At 40.9% G+C, this 16,869-nt stretch overlaps 1 protein-coding gene across 1 annotated transcript in view; it reads left to right on the plus strand.

The window, feature by feature from the left end:
• Positions 1–1,154: 1,154 nt before the first annotated feature.
• The window catches only part of XPNPEP1 (X-prolyl aminopeptidase 1), a 47,036-nt gene continuing 31,321 nt past the window's right edge, over positions 1,155–16,869 (plus strand). The window contains exons 1-3 of the mRNA XM_039870899.1: positions 1,155–1,312; positions 7,097–7,185; positions 13,184–13,308. Of these exons, the coding sequence (XP_039726833.1) occupies positions 1,281–1,312; positions 7,097–7,185; positions 13,184–13,308 (246 nt within the window). The 5' untranslated portion in view covers positions 1,155–1,280. The remainder of the gene's footprint in view (positions 1,313–7,096; positions 7,186–13,183; positions 13,309–16,869) is intronic.

The following is a 16,869-nucleotide window of genomic DNA, read 5'->3' on the forward strand; positions in this document are numbered from 1 at the left end:
TGTGTGTGTGTAGGGGGCAGAATACAATATATATAAGTAAATTTTATCATGTTAACAGGTGATAAGTACTATGAAAAAACTAGAGCAGAGTAAAGGTTAGGAATGTTGGGGGCAGTTACAGTTTTAAATAGGATGCTCAGGGTAGGTCTCATTGAGGTGATCCTTGAGCGAAAACTTGAAAGCAGTGAGGGAAAGGTGAGAAAGGAGCTGGGATATTTGGGGAAAGAGCAAGTCCAAAGGCCCTGTGGCATGAGTGTACCCAGCTTCTTCAAGGATAGCAAGGAGGCCAGTTTAGCTGGAGCAGAGTGAGCAAGGGGAGAACGAAAGGAAATGAGGTTAGAGGCAGATCAAGTAGAGCTTTTATTTTGAATGAAATAAGGAACTATCGGCAAGTGCTTAGAATAGGGACAAGATCTCATACGTCAAAGGATTTACCTGGCTGCTGTGTTTACTAGACTGTGCAGGTGCCTGGTGGCGCCAGGGAGGCCAGTGTAGTCAATCACATGGGCGACGCAGTAGTGACACAGACCAAAGAGGGTACAGCTGGGGTGGTAAGAAGTGGTCGGATTAGGAATCTATTTGCAGATTCGATTTTCCGACAGACTGGATGTGGGGAGTGAATGAGGGGGCAGGGATGACTCTATGATTTTTGGCCTGAGCATCTGAAAGGATGGAGTAACCACTGATGGAGATGGTGAAGACTGGTGAACATTTTTGTTTCGGTGCGTTGGGCCAGGAAAGCCATTCGGATATATTAGGTTTGAGGTGCCTAAGTGGAGTGGGAAGCTGTATTTTAAAGCTGTCTGGAGAAGTGATTTTTGGGGACATCTCTAAAGCCTCAGGAAGTGAGACCCGATTGAGGTATATTTCCAGGCCACGTGCTTCTCCTCTCCGCCCTCCTAAAGGCCGTAACACCGCAGGCGGGCGGCAAAGCCCTTCTTTTTCCTCTTTGGGGGATGGTGAGAAAAACAAACAGAGAAGCCGCACCGCGATACGGCGGCCAACCTCAAACTCCCAGCATGGAAGGAAGCAATGCCCACTAGACTGAAACGCAGGCGGGAAACGGCCTCCAGGACCGCGCCGCGCGATACCCGGGCGGGTGGGCGGGGCCTGAGGGTGGGCGGGGCCACGGTGCCCGCGCACGCCACAGAAGGGGGCGTGGCCGGGCAGTGCGCGCGCCTGCTGCTTGCGCGCCCTCCGGCTTCCCACCCTCCAGTCCTTCCGCGGGTGATCAGCTGGTCTGCGCTCCCCTTACGTGGGTTGGGGCACGTCACCGCCGAATGGCAGCCTCCAGAAAGGCACCGCGAGTAAGGTGAGAGGACTCTGCTGGGGAGCCGGCGTCCGAGCAGCGCACGGCCCCCCGGTCCGGGCGCGTGTGTGGCCCTCCAGAGGGCAGAGACAAGCCTGTGAGGAGCGGCGCGCAGCCCACCGCAGCCGGGCGAGGGCCGGGGCTCGCCGGAGCACCACCGAGTGAGAGTAGGGGGAGGGAGTCATGCAGCCGGGCAAGTTCCGGTTTGTTTCTCGCGGGGCCATGGCCACCCCCAGGCATCCCGAGCCCCAGCCGGGTGCCCGGATGAGTGTGTTCGTGGAGCTACCGCTTTCGGCCCGAGGGGGCGGTGGCCATCGCAGCCCCCGACCCAGCAGGAAGGCCCCGCTGTTGCAGGAAGTTGACTCCTCCTCGCTCCTCCCAGGGTCCAGGGAGGTAGGCGAGTTCCTGCCTTCCACTCCCTACTCTGCGAGTCTAATCCTCATATTCCAACCCTAGAAATACTGACCACCTGCATTTCGCTTTACAGATCTGTCACCATCACAAAGATAGGCAACCGCGGGCCCCTCTCTGCCCACATGGTTTTAGAAGGCTTGAAAGGGAACACTTTGGCACGATCACCAGGAAAATCTCACCAGTAACCTGTCCTCTTTTCTCCCAGGATACAGGGAGATGAGAAGGATAATCCTTCAGTTTGACGTTAAATACATTTCAGCCTATTCTTCCCCCACAGCCAGGGTATACTTATCAGAGCAGCTAACAAAGTGGGAGGCAGAGATAAGTTCAGAGTTCACAAAGGCCAGAAGCCAAACTCCCTGGAGATCCACATGGGGTCAGGCATCCTCCAACTGGCTGAAACTTGAATGCACAAGTTTTGCTGCATGGCCAGGCTCACTTGCTGAACACAGACCATGGCTTGTACTTGTGTTTGTGAGTGGACAGATCCCAAGTCGACCTTGACCTGGACTTGGCCTTGCTACAGCATGTTAGGGATGAGAAGGAACCATACCTGCATTATGGAAGGGTGTGGTGAGGTGTGGCAGACTTGCACGTGGAAGGAGCTTCCTGTATGTTAAATGCTGGAAATGGGGCCAGGCATGCGAATAATGATGAGTTAGGCCCTAGGTGAAGAAAGAGCCTTTGGGGACCAAGATGGTCTTTGCTGGATTCATAGAATTACAACATTTTAGGAGCAGAAGGATCATTCAACATCAGCTGATAGAGCTTCTTTACCTTATGGTGCAGGCCACTGAGAGTCTGAGAGAAGGCAGGCTGTTTGCTCGAGGTACCTCCCCTGGTGGCAGATTTGAGTGCCATTCACAGTGAAAATGACTCAGTTTAGGTGATGGAAACTGCACTCAAATTGACTTAGGTAAAAAGGAGTTGAGCTGGCTTTTAGTGCACCTGAGTCCAGGAGACCAACACTAGCATCAGACTTGCTTTTCTTTTGTATCTCTTGGCTCTGATTTCTTCAGTGTTGGCTTTATTGATAGGCAGACTTGCCTTATGGCAAGTTATGACAGTTTTAGGCTGACAGCCTCAGCAAAAATAGAGTCCTCTTAATGGTTGGAGCAGAAATCTCAGATCTGATTCTCGCTTGGCTGATTCGGTCCTCATACCTGAACCAGTCATTGTGTCTAGAGGGATAGATTGACCAGGCCAGGGTCCCAGAACTTGGTGGGTGAGTAGGTGAGACTCATTCCAACTCTGTGGACTGAAAGTGGAGAAGAGACATTCTCAAAAGGAAAACCAAGATGCTGTGTTCAAAAGAAGGAGGGGTAGATTCTGGGTAGGCAAAGACAATATCACCCAGTTCCGCATTCTAGAACTTATTCCATTCTAACCTTGTCTCACCTTATTAGGTGTGATTGAGCATCCTGGTCCTTGTTTTACCCCATCGTGAGTGGTTGGCATGTATGATTCTCATCATGAGCTCAGGGAAGGGGAATGGTTAAAAAGAGAGAGAGGGTTTCTTTAAAAAGAGAGAGAGGGAGAAAAATGTGCCATAACCATCTTATGCAAAGATCAAACAGGAAGTTCTCTGCACTCTTCTTTCCCCTTACCTACCTCATGGCTCATGATGTTGAGAAGATGTAGGCAGAAGTCCTGGGAAGGGAAAGAGCACTGAGCTGGAAATTGGGAGTCCTGGAGTCTAGTGCTAGACTAGCTCTGTCACCAAATAGCTGTGAGGCCTTGAGCAAGTTGTTTGATCTCTGTTTTGGATATTATGAACAATGTTGTTATGAACATTTGTGCACAAGTTTTTATGTAGATTTGTTTTTAATTTTCCACACCTAAGAGTCATAGGGTGACTCTATATTTCACTTTTTGAGGCACTCTGGGCTGTTTCCTAAAGCCACTACACCATTTTATATTCCCACCAGCGAAGTCCGAGGGTTCTCTTTTTTCCACATCGTTGCCTATACTTGTTATTGTCTTTTTTTTTTTTCCTTTGATTATAATCTTCCTAGTGGTATCTCATTGTGGTTTTGGTTTGCATTTCTCAAATGAATAATGGTGTTGAAAATCTTTTCATGTACCTATTGGCTGTTTGTATATTTTCTTAGGAGAAATGTCTATATAGAATCTTTGACCATTTCAAAATTGGGTATTTGCCTTTTTATTGTTGAATTGTAATAGTTCTCTATATACTCTGGATACTGGACTCTTACCAGATAATAAACTCTTACCAGTTGAAAATATTTTTTCTCATTTTATGGAGTATCTTTTTCACTTTCTTGATAGTATCCTTTGAAGCACCAAAGTCTTTTATTTATGTCTAGTATATCTCTTTTCTTTTGTTGCTTGTGCTTTTGATGTCGTTTCTAAGAAATCATTGCCTAATCCAAGGTCAGGCAGATTTATGCCTATGTTTTCTTCTAAAAAAACATGTCTGTGATCCATTTTGAGTTAATTTTTATGTGTGGTATGAGGGTAGAGGTTCAACTTCATTTTTTTGTGTGTGGATATCCAGTTTTCCCAGCATTTTTTGTTGAAGAGACTATTTTTCTTCATTGAATGGTTTTGGCATTTTTGTCAAAAAGTTAATTGACAATAATCTGAGGTTTTATTTCTTAACTCTCAATTCTATTTCATTGATCTATAAATGTCCTTATGTCAGTACCACCCTGTCTTGATTACTGTAGTTTTTTATTAGTTTTGAAATCAGAAAGAATGACTTCCAACTTTGTTCTTTTTCAAGATTGTTTTGACTATTCTGGATTTCTTGAATTTTCATATGAATTTTAGGATCCGCTTGTCAATTTCTGCATAGAAGCTAGCTGGAATTGATTGGTATTGCATTGACTATGGATTATTTTGGGGAGTATTGCCATTTTTACAGTATATTCTTCCGGTCTGTGAATGTGGACTTTTTATTTATTTAGGTCTTCTTTAATTTCTTTTAACAATGTTTTGTAGTTTTCAGAGTATAAGTTTTGCACCTCTTTTGCTAAATTTATTCCTAGCTATTTATTGTTTTGATTTTACTGTAAATGAACCTTTCTTAATTTCATTTTTCGAATGTTCATTGCAAGTATATAGAAATACAGTTGATTTTTGTGTATTGGTTTTGTATCCTCCATTTTCAATGAGCTTATTGCTCTGATTTTTTTGTGGATTCTTTAGGATTTTCTAAATTCTAGATAATGCCATTTTCAAATACAAATAGTTTTATTTCTTTTCTAATATGGGTGCCTTTTATTTTAATTTCTTGCCTAATTGCCCTGGATGGAACTTCTAATTCAACGTTGACTAGAAGTGCCAAGATTGGACATTTTTGTCTTTTTCCTGATCTTGGAAAACATTCAGGCTTTTAACATTAAAGATGCTGTTAGCTGTGGGTTTTGTAATATTATTGATCAGTTTGAAGAGTTTCTCTTCTAGTTTATTGAGTACTTTTATCATGAAGGGGTGTCGGATATTATCAAATGCTTTTTCTGTCTTTTGAGGTTATTGTAGTTTTTGTTTTTTATTCTATTGATATTGTTACATTAATTTATTTTATTTTATTCTATTGATAATGTAACATTGAAATATTACATTAATTTTTGTATGTCGAGCCAAACATGTGGAATAAATTCCACTTGGTGGTGGTGTCTGATCCTTTTGATATTTTAGTGGATTCAGTTCTCCAGTATTTCATTGAGGATATTTACATTTATATTTATAAGAAATATTGAGGTGTCTTACTTTTTAATGAAAGATTATATGGTTCCCTCAGTAAAGAACATCATTATGTCCAATGAAATTAAAGTACCAGCCATCTGAGAGCAGGTCGAGAGTGAATGGTAAAAATTTCTGGTCTTCTGGTTCTGTCTGTGTGGGACTGAGCTGCTGTGGAGCCCTCTCCCTTTACTAACATAAAAATGTAAAATTATAATAAAATTACCTTTATGTTCATAGCCAAATAACATCTACAACCTGTTGTATCGCCTATGACAGGCTCTTTGTTGCCTCTCTGATCTTGTCTCCTAACCATTTACTTCTCTATCTCCCAACACACACAGCCATACCACACTGCCCTCTTTGCTCTCCCTCTGGTGTAACAGCCATACTCTTGCCTTAGGGCCTTTGCATTTGCTGTTCTCCTTTCCTGGAATGTTCTCCTAGACATCCACATACCTTGATCCCTTGCTTTTTTTTTAAGTCTCTGCTAAAATGTCATCTGTTAGCAAAGAGGCTTACCAGGCAACCCCATATCAAATATCCTTTCCCCTTTACTCGCTGACAATCTCTTCCCCTGGCCCTGCTTTATTTATTTTTTCTCATATAGAATACATACTCACTATCTGACATACTGTATTCTTGTTTTGTGTCTGTTGTGTTTCCTATCCTCCCCTCACCCCCCACCAACCCCTACCCCCCATAAACCTCCTGAGGTCAGAGATGTTGCCTGTTCTAGTCATTGTTGTGTTTATAATAGGCCTGGATTATAGAAGATTCTCAATAAATATTTCTTGACCGATGGACTTAAGAGAAAGAGAAATCATCAGGTGCCAGAAATTTAGTGGAACTTAAGGCCTGAATTTGGGGGAACTTAGCTGGTAAGCTGAGCCTTGGGGAGGTTATCAGATGCTATACACCTTCATACAAGGGGTCTAGGGTGTTAGACTATCCACATAAGAGGACAGGAGACTTGTGTGTATATCTAGCAAAAAACTTAAAATGAAAATTAGTTTCAGAAGCAAATGACAGTGACAGTAGTGTTTGTACAATTTTGGGCATGTCTCATTCTCATAGATAAAATAGTTTCTACTGAAGATAAGCCCTTACTAAAAGATTACAAAGCATGAAAAGAATGACCTACCAAGAGGGAGCCAGCAGACCCAGCAAACTTGAGGATTTTTATCTTAGACCTTCTAGTGGAAAGTCTGAAACGAATTATAAATAAGGGTCCCAAATAATTAAAACTAAGAGAAGGACTAGAAACCATAGTGAAAGAATAGGACACCATGAAGAAAGAACAAGAAAGAACAAGAAATTAAAAAAAAAAACCCAAAAAACAAATAGAACTTGTACATGTGACAAATATAGTCATTGCAAATAAAATCTTTTTATACTAGTTAAATAGGAGATTAGATTTAGCCGAAGAGAATTTATGAACTAGAGGTTAGGCCTGAGAAGATTTACCTGCCTTGGTGCTATTTTATCTGCAGGTTTTAGCTGAGGCTTTTATTTATTTTATCACTGATACTAGGGTAGGAGTTCTTCCGACGCACAGAGGAAAATTGCAAAGTCAAGTAGATGTCCCCTCTGACTAAGCCTTGCCACATTGACTCTGGTCAAAGTCTGCAATAGCCTTTTCTTTCTTTCTTTCTTTCTCTTAAGGGCGAGTCACCGGGATTTTCAGCTGAAAAATTTGAGAATAATTGAACCTAACGAGGTGCTATACTCAGGAGACCCAGGTGTGGAAACAGGTAATAATTTTGCCTATTATTAGATGGAACATCTCGAAAGGGTTTTAGGCCCTCTCCCACCTCAACCCCAAGTTGGGAGAAAAGAGAAGGTAAGGGATTAATAAATGATCATGACTGGGGTGGGAGGATGTATATTTGAAAATTAAAAACCATTTTATTCTTTGGATTCCTGGGTAGTTGGTTACTGTTTCTATATATTTACTACTTTTTTTAGATAGTAAGTTAGACAATTATAGTTTTTGCATTTCCCATTCCAGGGGTAGTAATGGTGATAGTGGTGCTGCTGGTGGTCATAGGTTACTATTGAAGTCCTAATTTAGTTTTTCTAATCTCTAATATAATCCTTTATTGACTGCCTTAGAGGTTAGCTTTTACTTTTTATCATATAATTATGAAATGAGAAACGTTTGTAATATATGATTTTGTTTTATAAATTGAATTTTTGGGAAAAATTTCTGGAACCATATCTTCTCCCTAGAACTGATTAGTTGTATTTTTGGGTTGCCACAAACCTGAATTCTGAGAAGTATATTTCTGTATTTCTATGCCATGTGAGCCAGTGCTGTTCTATGTGGACCACCCAGGAGAGCCACGTTTCCTTTTAGCTGACTGAAGAAGTTGATCCCTTGAAACATAAGATACCAGGATTAATCTCTCTTTGGAAAATCAGTGCTATAATTGCATGCAATTCTAGGTCCTTTTTCTTTAAAAATATAGATGCATGCAACACATTTTGGGCTATTATCAGGAGGGAGGAGAGGAAGGAGGAATAGGAAAAATAGAAAGTAAAGAAAGGGAAATGTGATAGAATCATCAAATTTAGAGTTGGAAGAGAACTTCTATTTCTTTTTATTATATATGAAGAAATAGAGGTTTAGGGAGCTTCAGTTGTTTGAAGTTGCAGATCCCAGCTGGAAACTGGTACCCACTTGTTTTGAGGCTGTTCGTCTTAGAACGCCTTAAGAGATCCTCTATTAGGTCCCTTAGATAATATGGTGTAATAGAGCATGAACTTGGGAATTAGGTAGACCTTGGGTCATGGTCCAGATCCAGTTGACTTGGGCAAGTATTTAACTCCTGTTCCTTTATCTGATGGGAATAGTGAAACCTCCCTTGAAGGGTTATTGTGAGAATTAACCACTGATGTATGTAACACCCTCAGCAGTAGGACAGAGAAGCAAACCACCACCTCTAAAGCTATTGATGCTGGAAGAGCAGCTTGGTATCTGTGCATGTGTTCAGATGCTGAAATTGGAGTAAACCGGTCCCTTCTATTCTTGTAACAAGGCGTGTAGGAATCCCAGCTCGTGCTTCAGATGCAGATTCAAATCATATTTCCTGAGCTTCTACAATGTACCAGATGCTGTGCAGTGTACTTTCGCACATATTGTCATGTTAAATTCTCCTAGCCACTCGGTGAGGTAAATAGGGTATGCTTTTTATGTACTTCTAAGCAATGAAAAGTCTTGTTTATGATGAAGGCTGAAGGTTTAGGAAGTTATTTCTAAAAGCAGACCCACATATAAAAGAGATATTTAAATGAGTCATTCATTTTAAAGCATGATTTTAAAATACCTGGCAGTGTATGGGCTAATGTTACATCATAGACTAGGTTTGTTGCTCTTGGCTTTCCACTTCCCTGCACACCCTAATTAGCTCTTGGCTGCTTCTGACATTTTGAAAAGTAATAGGATGTGGAATGAACAGATGCTATAATATGGCATCTTCTAAGATCCTAGCTTTCTTTCACTGAAGGTTTATTACTGTTTATTATATTGAGTCTGAAAAGATCATAGAAACAAAGTTGTGATGTACATTCAGCCATTGTTGAGGGAGCTGAGCTAGCTAGATACATGGATTCAGAGATGCAGGTGACATGGTCCCTGCCTTAAGGAGAAGCAGTATACACACCTGTTACACTATCTCGTTGCTTTCATAGTTAGTTACTTGTGCATCTAACTCTAATAATTGCAAGCACATAACATTACTGTGTGCCAGGCACTATTTCTAAGTGCTTTATATATACTTTATATATAGTAACCCATTTAGTCCTTATAAAAGTTACCCTGTGAGGGTCACCAGCTTAGCCTTTCATTTCCTCCATCTTGAGTGCCTTTTCAGCTGCTGCCACCTCTGTGGCTGGGTCTTATATTTGCACCAGCTTTTCCCCCTTCTCAGCTCTAGTTGCTCACCCACTCAGTTACTTCAAGGCCTGTTATCCTTGTGGCCACAGCTGTCTCCCCCACCTTGCTCATTGTATCCACCAGTGGTAGCTGCCTCCCCGCCCCAGCACATTGCCTCAGACATTGCATGTTGCTGTCTTCACCTTTGCTGTTGCTGCTTCTGTCCCATACCACATCTTAACTATTGGTTGCAGTATTAGGAGTTCCTTCATTATATCTGATGTAGATGACAAAGAAGTGGTTGTATCTAAGGAAACCAGGCACATGTGAAGGGCATGAAGGATGGGTAGAGAAGAGCAGAGGAAGTGTTGAGAATGATGGTGGGGGCAGGTGGCATTGTGGAGGGAAGTATACAGATGCCACTGTAAGGCTGTTGATGCTGACAATTTTGAGGAGGCCTGTCAAAAGGATCGTGATGATAAAGTAGGAGATGGTGATGCAGGTCAGAGTGTGGTCATGAGGAAGCAAGTTATGGTACCAAGAAGCAGAGGATGTCTTTGGCTGGCTCTATTTTGCCTTTGGTAGTTTGCAGTTTGTAATTGAGGATTTGGTGCTTGCCATTGGTCTCGTTGACTTTATTGATGAAGTTAGTGACTGGTAATACACTGCGGGCAGCACTATAAACACTGAGTCAGTGCTATCAAAGTCCTTAGGTCAGAATGTGCCCAGATAGAAGCCAGATTCTATAAGGAAATTAAGGATCTCTAAAGAAAATGCATTGGCTTCTATCATATATTTCCTTTTTAAAATTATGGATGCCCAAGTTATACTCCAGACTAATTAAATCAGAAGTTATCCAGGTAGTTCTAACGTGTGGTCAAGGTTGAAATACTGCTCCAATGGAAGTATACATTTTTTTTTAAGTAGCTGGAGATGACTTGATTGTTGTAGGAAATGTGGAATGTGGATTCTGCCACCTGCCGAGTCCTTTGTTCTGTTTTGCACTTTAGTTGATATGTTGCACCCTTACAGCAGCTTCACAGAGGACCCAGGTATGGGGTCCCTTCACTAGGGAGTCATGATCCTGGGCTGGGATCTTGGCCAGCTCCTTGCCTGGTTCCTGACTCCCAGACTGTCTCTGAGTGACAGCACCAGGTACAGCGCCTCCCTAGCAAGTGGCAGGGAAGTTTACCTTTTTGCTTGACTCTAAAAAACGTTAAATTGCTCAGAAATACGATTTGGAAACATGTTGTCTGTCCCGAAAGATGTCATAATAAAGTTTTCAGATGTAACATTAGTCCGTGATGTAACATAGCCCATATACTGCCAGGTATTTTTAAATCAAGCTTACGAGGTTACAGAAGGCTTCATTTTAAACTCAGTGGAGGTATTGGCATATAAACTTAGGTCAGAGCAGGTACTTTTACTTCCTTTTTTTCAGATAGATGAGAAATTGTAGGCTCAGTACATCAAGTCAAAGGAAAGGATGCCCCTCTGAAAAGTGTTCAGAAGCAGCTGTAATGCAAGGACTGTGGACATGTTTGAATTCTGAATAGGACTTTTCCAACAACTCTGTTTGAGTACTTCTGTCCTTTGGAGACCCCTGAGTCAGAGCCCTGAGGCCTGCGACTGAAGCTGCCCTTGCCACAGATTACGAATGGGGCACTTTTTTCAGTGAGTCCTGAGATCAGTATGGTACCTCATAGGGGTACCTATTGGAAATTATCGTCATGACAGATGTCTGGAAGCTCATGGTGCTGGTGATCATGAAGGAGAAGCAGCAGATGAAAATGTTCAGGAAAAAGATCCCAAAAAAGATGTATACCCAGCAGGGCACAAGCTAGTGAGTCAGGGTGTCACTTCTTGAAGATAACCCATAGTATAATGACCTCAATGTAATTCTCTATTACTTAGAATATTGTGCATTAGAATATTTTTGGTTAAGTGAAACATTTTTTATTTGTTTAAAAAATGGGTTGGCAAAACCCAAAACACTGACAATACCAAATACTGGCAAGGATGTGGAGTAACAGGAATTTTCATTTTTAACGGTAGAAATGCAAAATGGTATAGCTAGGTTGCAAGACAGTTTGATTATTTCTTACAAAACTAAATAAACTTACCATATGATACGTATGTAGCATATGGTACATGCTCCTTGGTATTTACCCAAAGGAGTTGAAAACTTACGTTCATAAAAAACCTACATATGGATGTTTATGGCAGCTTTGTTCATAATGCAGACAGTAAAAAGATTTGTTGCTGGGGGGGTTTGGGAAGACGGTTGGGGAAGGAGGGATGAATAGACTGAGCAGAGAGGATTTTTAGGGATTATTCTGTGTGATACTATAATGGTGGATATATGTCGTTATACATTTGTCAAAACCTATAGAATGTACAACACCAAGAGTGAGCTGTAATGTAAATTATGAACGCTGGGGAATAACGATGTGTCTGTGCACATTCATCAGTTGTAGTAAATGTACCACTCCGGTGGGGTTGCAATAGTGGGGGAGGCTGTGTGTATGTGGGGCAGGGGGCTTTGTGGAAACGCCATACTTTCCCACGCGATTTTCCTAAGAACCTATAACTGCTCTGAAAAAATAAAATCCATTTAAAAAAATGAGTTGGAAAAACTTAATATTCTACTTTTGAATTCTGTAGTATAGTTTTGTGCTAATATATGGCATGTAGTAAAATATGATTATCGTTCTATAATTGGCTTTTCTTGAAGTTGTTTTGTTATTTTAGCTATGGGGCTCTAGCTGTGCTATAGTTTATCTTTTTATCTATCCATCTGTCTAGTCATAAATTATAGCTATTATATAGTATGATTTATCAGAACTATTAATGCATATGAATATTTGTTGAGAAAAAAATTGTTTTTGAAGAACCAACTAATATGATTTTAAAGTCAGCTTGCATCATCTGTACCTTCATCACATAGAAGCAGTCTCTCTAGGAGGCAAAACTTTTTTAATTTTGACTACTTAGAAATTAGTAAAAGTTTAAGAATTTCTAATAGGATTGTATTTAATGTCCCTAACATTTTCTTTTTAATGATTTTCGTATTTCTGTTTTTATTTTGTATGTTTTAGAGCTGGAGCACCAGCTCTAGTTTTATGGGGATGATAGTCTCCTCTAGACTCCTGGGACTTCTTGGGGGCTCAGCTTAAACCCTGGACCTACTCCACTCCCACCATGTTTTAGAGAAGAGAACACAGTGCTGAGGCCCCGATCCCCTTCTCCCTGAGGTCGTACACCCAGTTGGTAGCATGTATTTACTAGAACATACAATGTAAGACTTTTGACTTCTAGTGGACTGACCTTTCTACTCCAAATCTGTGGTTGACTAGTTAGGAAAAATATAAACTGTACTTCTTTTAAAACAAACTTAAGCAGTAAAATACAAGAAAAAAAAAATCACTGCAAATCCTTCTGCCCAAAGGTAAGCACTAGTAACACTTTGGCGACGGGCCTTCTATTTAATAAATTATGTGTTTCCCTCCATTATTTTACTACTGTAAACAAAGATAAACACCTGTGTCTTTGTGCACTTGTTTAATTATCTCCTTAGCATAAAATCCTATAAGTGAAAGAGGTGACCAGTCGATTTGGAAATTAGTGTTAGAAGCTCAAATTTTCTTGCCACAGTGGCTATTCGGAAGTGGTATTTAAGAACTGAACTGTAAACTTTAGTTTCTGGAAGCTTTGGTTTTGGTCTGGTGGTGGGGTGGTCAGTTTGATGGTGCATGTGGGAGTAGGGCAGAACATGGCAGGTGCTTTTCTAGAGCTCTCTTTGAGTTGTCATTGAGTAGTCATTGAGTCGCATGGGGCAGACTGGTTTTTTGGAACTCACTCTCCTGTTGTTGCAGACGGCAGAATGCCTCCAAAGGTAACTTCAGAGCTGCTTCGGCAGCTGAGACAAGCCATGAAGAACTTGGAGTATGTGACAGAACCGATCCAGGCCTACATCATCCCGTCGGGGGATGCCCATCAGGTATTGAGTGGAGATGGGCCGGTGGTGGAACTCATCAGCCTGTCCTCTCATTTCATTTTTTACCCCCAGACCAAAAGTATTAATTGGATTCTAGTTGTCAACCCACAACTAAGCATGTCCTCCAGGGCTTGGCATAGGGTCCTGTGTCCAGTAGGGTCCCACTGAATGCCTCTTGGTTTGGTTCTTGCTTCCTTGTTTCCAGTGAATATAGCCAGCTTTCAATAAATTGTGGAAGAATTAGTGGACAAATGAAGGGTCAGAAATCTAGACTTTTCTGTTGCTGACACACTTTATCTGATCTCCTCTGTCACAACTTATCCTTAGCAGAATTGTCTCTCCTTCTTGCCTTCTCCCCTCCAGACTGTTCTGTCTTCTGGCTTGGCCAGACAAGCAGCTGGACGGCTATCGTTATCTACCCTAGCAGGTTTTGGGGATAATTCTTAATATCACCATCTCCTCCCCCCGACCACTGCTGTTAATGGAAGCAACTCAATAAATACTCAGTAAGTGCCCTTTATCTCTGAGAATACTAGTGACTTAAATGTGAGAGAGTTGGGTTTGGAGAGCTGGAGACCTCACGTTACCAGTCTGAAAGGCAGAAGGATGATAGGATTCTAGGATCTATTCTTTTAGGTCATTGTGTCAGCAAATGTTTGCATGCCTCTATGTGGTCATGGTACTTTAGGCTTACAAAGATAAATTTAAGATTGAATTCCTACCCTCACTGTGCATATGATTTAGTAGAAAGATGAGAAAATATACAAAGTGCTGTTCTTCCATAGAGTCTTCTATACGTGTATTTTTTATAGTCTTTGCTTGTGTGCAAGGCACTACCGTGATACAAAGGTGAAAATGGTCCTGGTCTCAAGAAGCAAAATGGAGTTAAGATATATATACACCTTTCTGTATTTCAAGATGGATGGTGGTTCCCGTGGCTGGAGCACATTATGTAGCAGTTGGTTTGGTATCTTCTATAAGTCCCTGTATCAGTCAGGATTCTCCAGAGAGAACCAATAGGATATATGTATATAGATAGATAGATAGATAGATAGATAGATAGATAGATATCTCTCTAAATAAAGATTTATTGGGAGGGATTGGCTCACACAATATCAGCTCCCTTAGTTCTCAGATCTTCAGGTTTCGACTAGAACTGCACCAGTGGTTTTTCTGGTTCCCAGCTTGCAGATGGCACCAATGCGTAAGTCCCTGTCTGAATTGAAAACCCAGGAACTAGGAATGCTGATGTCCAAGGGCAGGAGCAGATGGATGTTTCAGCTTAAACAGGAGAGAGAAAATTTGCCTTTTCTCCACTTTTTTATTCTATTCTGACCCTCAACGGCTTGGGCTTGGACGTTGTCAATGTGCACTGATTGGTGAGGGCAGTCTTTATTCATCTACTGTCACAGATAACACCCAGAAATAATGTTTTACCAGCTAGCTTCTGAGAATCCTTTAACGCAGTGAAGTTGACACATAAAATTAACCATCACAGTCCACTAGCACATGATTACGTAAAATTGGGTCTGTCCTCTAAAAGGGATCTATCTCACAGGGTCTGTCCTCTAAAAGGGATCTATCTCCAGCTGTCATGGAGCCCCAGTCAAAGACGCCTAGTAAGCGTACATTTCCGGGGAGGCTTCATTGAACGGAAAGATTTGACCTGTGAGTCTTGGATTAAAAGTCGACAGTTTCCAGTAAAGGGTGTGCTAGAAGCTTTGTAATGTTGGTATTTCAATTTCAGTTTTGGAGTTAGGATACAATCTATATGTTTACTAGTAGAGGACATTCTTGTAGTCAAGCCATGTTTATCTCGCTATTCTTGATCCTGAGTACTGTTCCTGAGCCAGCATTTTTTATCATCATAAGGCTGATTTGGGTCCAATACCCTTAATGATTTTAAAAAATTCTCTTTGACAGTAGATGGGGCCTAATAGACACCTAAAGCAATTCTTTCTTAAACTTCAGGAATGGCAGTGTTTTCCAGTAATATCCTGAAAAAAACCAAAAAGTTAAGCTTGTTCTCTATATTAGCCGTTACTCTTGTCACAAAAGTCACTGTTTAGGCTTCACAGATTTATATTCTTATACTCTCTCTGTCCTTTACTCCCTCTTCAACCCCTCCTCCACCATTTTTCTTTTATAACCTTTAACTGTCATTTCTATTGCTGTAACTTAGCCATCTGTTCTGTGAGGTGGGAGAAGCTGTGTTGTGTTTGTTTGGTACATGTTTCCTGACTGCCTGCTCAGGGCTAAGAGTTGTGGCAAACTCAGAGGGCAGGCCGTTAGCATATATGTAAGTATATGGGCTCTGAAAACCGTCTGGGTTCAGATGCCGGATTTGTCACTTAATCAGCTGCTTGACCTCAGGCAAGTTACCTCATATTTCTAAGTGTCAGTTAAAGTCTCTGGGTCTCAGTTTCTTCATCTGCAAAAAGGGGATAGTGACACAACCACTTCATAGGGCTGTTGTTAGGATTAAATGAATTAATAGATACAAATGCTTAAAACGTGTCTGCCACCTGATGAGTCTCATCATATTAGCTGCTATTATTATTATTATTATTACTGTGATAGAGATGAAAGGGAAAAGATTAAAGAGTAGAAAAGCCACGGTCACAGATGCTAACACAGAATGTTAGGAAAGGACTAGATTAGCACTGTAAAGTAGAAATATGTGGGGCACATATGTAATTTAAAATACTCTCATAGCCATATTTAAAAAAGTAAAAAGAAACAGTGAAATTAATTTTAATAATATATTTTATTTACTCCATTATGTCCAAAATGTTGTCATTTTAACACATCGATATAAAAATTATTGAGATATTTTACATTCCTTTTTCTTATACTAAAGCTTTAAATCCATGTGTATTTTACATTTACAAAACATCTCAATTAGAATGTGAAATATCCATTTGAATGTGAAATATTTGATCCATATTTATATTTTATAAAATTCACAGTTGAAAAAGTAGACTTACATACTCAAGTTGTTCGAAACATTAAAGTTTTCTAATAACTGAGCATCAGTTTTTAAATTTATATTTAAATTAATTAAAATGAAATAAAATGAAACATTCAGTTTCTCAGTCACTTTATTGACATTTCAAGTGCTCTGTAGCCACATGTGCTGGTGACTGTTGTAATGGACAGCACAGATTTAGATAAAGTATAGACTGAATTCATATGTCAGAAGGAATATGTTAAGCTGACAGGATCAAGGAAGGCTTCATGGAGGAAGTGTGTTTAAATTGGAATGTGAATAGGTAGAATTTAGGTACTTGGAGATAGGTACGAGCAAATCCATGGAAGCAGGAGAACATGAATAATAACCTTAAAGAAAGAAAAAAAGGGTCCTGGTCAAGGCCATTCATGAGCCACCCATGTCATGGGTGCCCTTGACCACCAGAGTCAGGAGTTTATGTTTTTGTTAGACAGTTAGAACCCATTGAGGGTCTTCGAACAACAGAGTGACATGATCAGTCGGAGGGAGCAGTGTTTAGTATGGATCAGAGAAGGGAGGCACTCAGAACTGAGAAACAGTTACTAGGAGGCCAT

The sequence above is a fragment of the Pteropus medius genome, unplaced genomic scaffold (assembly GCF_902729225.1).
Source record: "Pteropus medius unplaced genomic scaffold, Ma_sr-lr_union100, whole genome shotgun sequence".
NCBI classification, from domain to species: Eukaryota; Metazoa; Chordata; class Mammalia; order Chiroptera; family Pteropodidae; genus Pteropus; species Pteropus medius.